Consider the following 8,085-nt stretch of genomic DNA (forward strand, 5'->3'; position numbering starts at 1 on the left):
TCTTCTTGGATACTCCCCAGTCTTTCTCTTATGCACAATCATCCTTTTTTTTTGCCTGATTTCCTCTTTACACCATCTGTGCTGTGTGTGTATGGTATGTCATTAATGTTAGTGAACTATCAAAGTATATCGCTTTCTTGTGGGTCCTGGCTCAATTCTCTCTTTGCAGGACTAGCAGTGCTGTTTGGGGCCTAGACAGAATGTGAGAAGTAAAACAGTTGGTATAAAGAAGATGTGGTGGGCTAAGGACGGGATCAGTTACTAATTTGTGCAGAGTTACTAAAGAGGAGGAGGAAGCACTGAACATTGAATCACTGGAAACAGTGGAAACCACAGACGCTATAGGTGCACCAAAATGGGGGCAGTGACAACTCAGTCACTTGTTTTTCTTTTCACATGCAAAGTGCATCTCCATACCTGGATTTTGTGGTTTGTTTAGCAAGCCAGAGTTTATTTTAAACTACAATTCTTGATTCATATGTAATAACGAACAGGAATCTGCTACGGTGAAACTGACTTTTGATTTATTCTTCCTTCCAGCCACTATTATCTGGAATAGTGCTTCATGGAGAACATTTGAAGTTTTTTTGTTAAAATGTCACAGATCTCAGTTGACACATACTTCCTGTGCACTGGAGCAGCTTCCCTAAATTGTGAAAAGCTGTAAGCCTCTGAAGTTTGTATAACTTGGCCTCAGCTATTGGTATCATTTGCTGTGGTTTCAGCCGGAATTGTGAAAAAGGAAACTTCTGCCACCAAGTCTGTTAAGCAACTACCATCATGATGAAAGACAGCATGAGTTGCTCTTAGTTGTGAAAAGTCCCAATGACATGCTCATTTAAAGCTGGACTGACAGATAAGAGAGCACAGTAAAGCAAGATTTTTCTGAAGGTTTGCAGATCTCGGTAAAACAAAATGTTGCCTCCAGTCCCTGAACCATCCTTGTTGCATTCCTCTGTACCCTTTCTAGCTTTTCTGCAACTTTTAAAATCTTAGGTGCCTAGAACTGGGCACAGAACTCCAGGTGAGGTCTGACTAGTTCTGAGTACAGGGAAACTAGTTCTTCACTTAATTTAGCATGTTTATTTTACTTATATTTAGTAAACAAAGCTAAAAAAACGTATCCCATGTTATTTTTGCCCCAATATGGTTGGTTTTTCACCTGAAGTATTTGAGGGGAAATATATATTACATTAAACATTATTTGCATGCTATATTATTTAGAGTTTTAATTGAACTACTTTTAAAAATGTAAAGATAATACTTTGCACTACCTTTATAATGTTTCCATTTAAGGGGTGAATCTACTGAAACTGTTGCCATAATTAATAGTTTCACAAGCCAAATAAGTGTGCATGGTATTGTTTACAACTCATCTGTAACTCTGCCACTGCCAAACTTGCTTAACATTATATTTAATGTAGCTATTCATTGTTACTAATGAACTTATGAACTGGAAAATTTTCCACTGAAAAAGAGTGCACTGGAAAAAATTCTAGCTCACATCATTGCAGTCACCTCTATCAATTTTTATCTGAATTCAAAACTTCTAAAAGGAAAGACTGATCATATGTTACTTGTTGCTCTGATGTTTAATTGCGAGGTTAGTAGGTTATACCAGTAGACTACCAATGTTATGGGCTACTCCAAGCAAGATGATTTTCCCAAATCAATGGTTTCCAGAAGAGCAGCTGAGCAGGTCTTTTGAAGCTGTGCAATATGACATGAAGAACCTAGCTGTTTGAGTTTACAGGGGCTAAACAACCCAGCAGTTGACCTCAAAACAAACCATGGGTCAACTACTGGCTTGTTTTAGCCCATAAATAACCTAGCAGTCTGAGCTCAGATATGATGCTGCACAACCTATGAAGGAACTGATGGTGGCTCATGCTGTAAAGTGGAAGGTGCAAAAGTAGTGCAGGTAAAATTAGTTTACCAGTATCAGGATGACTATATGACTAACAGCTGTTTTGCAAGTTATCATTGTTAATAACATAATTTCCTCTGTCTTTGTGTTTCATTTCTTTGGGACATCTTCCACCGCACCCACCAGGTGAGCGTAGTTATTTGTAACTAAGAACATATCATGCACCTAATGAAAAGGACTAGTGTCAATAAAAATATCCTTGTCTTTAAAACACAACTAAACTTCTTTAAAAAAATAATATTACCACTGTGCAAGAAAAAAATGTACAAAAGCAATTTTGCTATCCCATTTGGCAGGAAGCCAAGATTATCTTTTGTTGCAAGTGCAATGAACAGATACTCCATGTCCAGCTTGTTTGCTTTCACACATAGTCCCTTACATAAGAAACTCTTTTCCTTCAAATATTTATATGACACAGTATTTGTCTTAAGAAAAATTTACTAACTTCTTAAATTATCTCAAAACTTTCACCCCTTCCATCTTAAGAAGATAAAAAACTATGCTGGATCAGGCCAAGGAACCATCTAATCCAGCATTCTGTTCACACAGTTGAAAAGTCACAGGTCCTTCTCTGCGAGCCATGCTTGAAGAAAGTCCAAGGGGAAGGGCTTTCTCAGCGGGAATCAACTCCCCAGGGAGGTAGGCCTGGTGCCAATGCTACACATGTTTCACACCAGGATAAAACTTTCTTATGTTCTCGCCATTTTTACCATTAATTATTTTTATACTGGCTTTTAATTGTTCTGGTTTAGGTGGATTAGCTGTTATTATGTATGGTTTTATTGTCTGTCACATATGCCTGTCACGATTTACTGTTGTAGGGATGTTTTAGGGCAGGCAAGTCTATGTTTAAGTCTGCCTTAAATTGTTAGCTTGGTGTATTTTAATTGTTTTCTGAGAACCGTTCTGAGAGCATTGTGTTAATTTGAACAATACAGAAATACTTTTAATTAATTAATTAAACCAGGTCCCATAGGAAACCTCAAGCAGGGTAAGAGTACACCAACTCCCTCCTGGCCATGTTACCCACCAACTGGTGTACCAAGGGATTCTGACTCTGATACCAGGGGTAAGATAGCTTTCTCCTCCATGAAATTCTCCAAACACCTCTAAAGCTGTCCAAATTGGTGGCAATCGCTACTTTCTGGGGTAGTGAATTTCATAGTTTTAACTTGAAATTTAACTTTACGCATTGCGTGAAGAAGTACTTCCTTTTATTTGTCCTAAATCTCCCACCCACTGGCTTCATGAGATAACCCTAGATCTAAGTATTATGGGAGAGGGAGAAAAATCTCTTTCCTTCCACATGAAGCATAATTTTGAACAGCATGTTCAACATGTTTTCCCTGCCTTGCCTTTTTTCAGAACTAAATAATCTCAGCTGTTGCAACTTTTTCTCATAGGAAAGTTGTCCCAACCCCTCTATCATTTTAGTTATGCATCTCTGCACTTTTCTGAATCCCATAAAGTCCCTTTTCAAGTGCAACAAACGGGACTGTTTACAATATTCTTAGTGTGGTTGCTCCCAAGATTTGTATAAGGGAAGTAGGATTTCTGCAGTTTTATTTTCAAGGCTTTCCTAATTATGACTAACAGAGAGTTTGCCTTTTTTCAGAGCAGCTGCACACTGGGTCAATAGTGTCATAAAACTGTAAACCACAACTCCAAGGTCCCTTTCTTGATTGGTCACCACTAGAGCAGATACCATCAGTTTGCAACCGAAGTTGCCCCATGCTCATTACTTTCCCCTTGCTTACCTTGAACTGAATTTGCCATTTTGATGCTCATTCTACCAGCCTGGAAATATCCCTTTGGAACTCCTCACAATCCCTTTTGATTTTAAACACCCTATATAGTTTGGCATCATCAGCAAACATGACCGTTCCATTGCTCACTCCTAATTCCAGATAATGTATCAATAGGCTGAAATGCATTAGTCCTTACACAAAACCCTGTGAGACCCCCACTAGTTGCATTCCTCCACTGAGAGAAATCATCATTTATTCCCACTTTCTCCTGTCCATTCTTTGTCCAAAGTCAGATGGATAACAGGATCAGTCCCTGGACAAAGGACCCACCCCCTTTATTCCATAACTGCCAAGTTTACTTCTGAAAACTTGTTGAGGGACTTTGTCAAAAGCCTTTTGGAAGTCCAAGTAAACAATGTCTACTGGATCGCCCTGTCCACATGTTTGACATTTTTGGAGAATTCTAACAGGTTAGTGACAAGACTTACCTTTACAGAAGCCATATTAATTCTTTTTCAGCAAAACTTGTCCCCTTAATCAATTTACCCAGAATTTAGCCGACTGACCTTTAATTTCCAAGACCCCCTTGATCAGTTTTTAAAAACTAGTCTTACATTGGCCATTTTCCAGTCCTCTGGGACAGATGCCTATCTTAAGAACATGTTACATATTTTTAAGGAGATCAGCAATTTCATTTCGAGCTGTTTAAGAATTATAAAGTGAATACTATCTGGGCATATTGATTTATTAATTTTCAGTTTCACAATAAGATTGATAATTTGATCTTTTGTTACTATTACCTGCCTTACCTCCTCCAGCCCCCCCTTCCTAAATATAGAAGTTCAGGAACAAGACTCTGACCTGTATCCTCTACTGAGAAGAAAGATGAAAAGAATCCATTTAGTTGCTCTGCACGCTCCTTATCCTCCTTTAGTACCTAATTCTAATATCATCCAATGGTTCAACTGCCTCTCTAGCTAGTTTCTTGTATTGATGACCATGACGTTATTAGCAATATGCTCATCAAAAAAAATTTATATCTCTTTTTATCTGCTTGCCTCTGCCTTGCACAAACTTGTACTCCCTTTTGTTTTCTTCATTTGGGAAAAACTTCTATTTTCTGAAGAAGGCTGCCTTCTCTCTAATAGTTCCCTTGATGCTGCTTGATAACTTTGTGCCACCTTTCCTAACTTGTGGTACACATACTATCTGAACCTCTATTATTTATTTATTTATTTATTTAAACATTTTTATGCCGCCCCATTCGCCGAAGCCTCGGGGCGGCTTACAACAATAAATTAAAACATCATAAATAACATTTTAAAATATATACATTAAAATAAAATAAAAATATACAATATAAAATAAGCCGCCCTTGCCAGATAAAATTCAATAATATTAAAATTTAAAATGCTGCTTAAATAAAAAGGTCTTCGCCTGGCGCCGAAAAACAAATAACGATGGTGCCAGGCGGACCTCTCTGGGGAGCGCATTCCATAACTTAGGCACTACCACTGAGAAAGCCCTCCTCCGAGTAACCACCCTCCTAACTTCTTCCACGGAGGGCTCCCGGAGAAGGGCCTCTCCCGCCGATCTCAAGGGGCGGCTGGGCATATATGGATGTAAGTGCTCCTTCAGGTAGCCAGGACCCAAGCTGTTTAGGGCTTTATAAGTCATCACCAACACCTTGAATTGGGCCCGGACTTCAATGGGAAGCCAGTGAAGCTGACGGAGGACTGGAGTCATGTGAGCATAACGCCCCATCCCCGTCAGCAGCCTGGCAGCTCTATTTTGAACCAATTGAAGTATCCGGACCGTCTTCAAGGGTAGCCCCATGTAGAGCACGTTACAGAAGTCAAGACGGGAAGTCACCAGCGCGTGTGTCACTGTCGCAAGGCAGTCGTTCTCCTATTGGTTTTGAGAAACCTCCAAGTATTCTGAAGGCATTTAATCTTTCTGAGTTCCCCTTTTAACGTCCTTGTTACCAGTTCCCTCACTGTGGACAAACTTCCTCTTCTGAATGTAATTTCTTTAGCAATCCTCCATGTAAATTTATATTAAATTTGATACAGCTGTGGTCCTAACTTTCAATTGGTCCAAGAACATTTACATCTTATAGTAGGTCCTTGGCAACCTCACCTAGGATTAAATCTAGGACTGCCATTTCTCTGGTTGGCTCTGTGACCAACTGTTCTAGAGCACAGTAATTTCGGACAAGAAATGTAACATCTTTGTTGGAACTGGAAAATACATTTAAACACTCAACTTGGGATGGGGTGCAGGGTAGTTGAAGTAACCTGTTACTAAAACACTGGTGTTTTAAAAAAGGTCTTGATTTCACTCTCCAACTCAAGATCACCCTGAGACCTCTGGTCTGGGAGGCAACAGCATATTCCTAGGACTAAATTAATATTGCCACTCACAGTGCTTCTGTTGAGGAGTTCACACCTTTTAGATTATCAGGTCTGTGGATTCTATGCCCTCTTTGACATACAGAGCAACACTTCCTTCAGTATCCTCTTCCCTCCCTTTCTATAGAGTTAATATTTATTTTAGGGACGACAGTATCTCATTGGTTCACTCAGTTCTAGAAGGTTTCTGCAATGCCCCCTATATCCAGCTTCTCCTTTGAAACCAGGTATTCCAGCATTCCTATTTTGACTCAGAGACTTTTAGCATTTGCACAGAAACACCTATCAGCAATGTTTCTCTCTTCAGATGTGTGCACATGCTTCAGCCCTTAGTGGTTATCATGTCTCTGCTCCCCTCCTACATTTGGCAATCAGAAACTTTTCCATCTTCACCCCCTGTTATTTTTATGTTGGGCAAATAATATTTTTCTTTCAGTTATATAGTGCTTTAACAAGGGGATCCTATTGGATCAATCAGCAAACTATATATATCTTAAGGCACCCTGAAGTATAAAGTTCATTTGGAACAGACTCTAGCTCATCAAATCTCATGTCATGATAAATCTGATACTCTTTAAGGTATCATAAGGCTATTACAGTTTTTGTGCAAATGGATGCCCCACCAGAAACAATTTCAGACTATGTGAAGTGCTTTGCATGTATTACCTGTCAGTCCTCACAACAACTCCGTAAGGTATATGAATACACTCATCTCTATATTCAAAAAGCTGAGGTGGAGGTCAAGGAAAGAGAGTAGCTCGCCACTAGCCACCTATAAAGTTCATGGCAAAAGAGACGCCCAAACTAAGACTCTCCAAACTCGCAGCTCCGTTTCTGTGACGCTACACATGCTGATCTGGAATTATGCCCGCTGCAAACACCCAGATTTACTTTCCTGGAGAGACGTACAGCGACGCGCCATTCTCGGAAGAGATGGAAAGAAAGTCCCCGTTCCCGACTTACCGGTTGGGAGCAATTGAAAACTGGCGGGTGATTGAGGAGAAGCCTCAGTCCCGACGCGGTGGACCCCAGCCGCAGAAGCAGCGCAAAGAGCAGCGCAGGGGCTGCCCCCATCCTCGATCCAGCGAAGCGAGGCCACCGGGCACATTCGCTTCGCCTCGTCTGCCGCCAGCTTCCGGGACCCGAGAAAATCCCAGGGGGCGGCGTTTCGGGGAACTCGCCCGAGGAGGAGCAAGAGGAGGGGCGCGGCTCTGAGGGAGGGGGCGAGGGCGAGGGCGGGGGCAGAGGAGGCAGGGGCGGGGACAGGCGAGCGGCCCCGAGAGGCGGCGCGAGGGCGCGGTGTGCAGGTGCGCGCGCTCCCGCGCCAGGTCTGCTCAAGACTTTGCCCTTTCCGTGAGGCGCGGAGAAGCCGGTCGCAGTGACGCAAGAGGGGGCGTGGCCAAGGCGCTGACGGGCGGCGGAGGCGGCTTTGGCGCGAAGACGGGCGGAACGAGGCGCGCGTTGCGGGAAGCGCTCGCGCCCTCTGCGCCGCGCGCGCCTTCCCGATCCCGTTGCACCCGCCGCGACCGTCCCGTCCGTCTCCCTCGGCTCACGGTCGGATCGCGTGTGTTTATCCTGTGTGTGAAAGCGTGTGAAACATAAAAAGATCAGCTGTACATTCATTCGCCTTGGACGATTTCTCTCACCTCACGGACTGGCCGCGTAACCTTGTTGCGCCTGTTCACACAGCGGTAAATTCTGTGGAGGTTAATGAGTCTTACTCCCAGATAGATATAATTCCTTTTCTGTCAAACCCGCCAATGAGAAAATGACCTCCCTCATAGGGCTGCTCTGAGGCGGGGGCGGAATATGATAAGCCACATATATGTTATATTAGGAGGGTCTATGGTGTTGATATTGGTCTTGCTGGCCAATCCAAAAGTTAAAATTCGTTTAGGTTACCTATGATTCCTTCCGGAGGTGTTTCTAGACAGTATCCCATACAGGGATGGATCGGAGCAAACTTGGTTTAGCTTCAGCAGGGTGATTAAGCCTTATA

The 8,085-nt window shown here is 42.3% G+C and overlaps 1 protein-coding gene across 5 annotated transcripts in view; it reads right to left on the reverse strand.

Moving 5' to 3' along the window:
• IL17RA (interleukin 17 receptor A) overlaps window positions 1-7,200 on the reverse strand; it is a 21,605-nt gene extending 14,405 nt beyond the window's left edge. For all 5 annotated transcript variants that reach the window (XM_044416992.1, XM_044416994.1, XM_044416991.1 and 2 more), the window contains exon 1: window positions 7,050-7,200. In XM_044416992.1, coding sequence (XP_044272927.1) covers window positions 7,050-7,160 — 111 coding nt within the window. In that variant the 5' untranslated portion in view covers window positions 7,161-7,200. The remainder of the gene's footprint in view (window positions 1-7,049) is intronic.
• Between the last annotated feature and the right edge of the window lie 885 nt (window positions 7,201-8,085).

This window comes from Varanus komodoensis, unplaced genomic scaffold (genome assembly GCF_004798865.1).
Source record: "Varanus komodoensis strain SLA01 unplaced genomic scaffold, ASM479886v1 scaffold85, whole genome shotgun sequence".
Classification (NCBI taxonomy): Eukaryota; Metazoa; Chordata; class Lepidosauria; order Squamata; family Varanidae; genus Varanus; species Varanus komodoensis.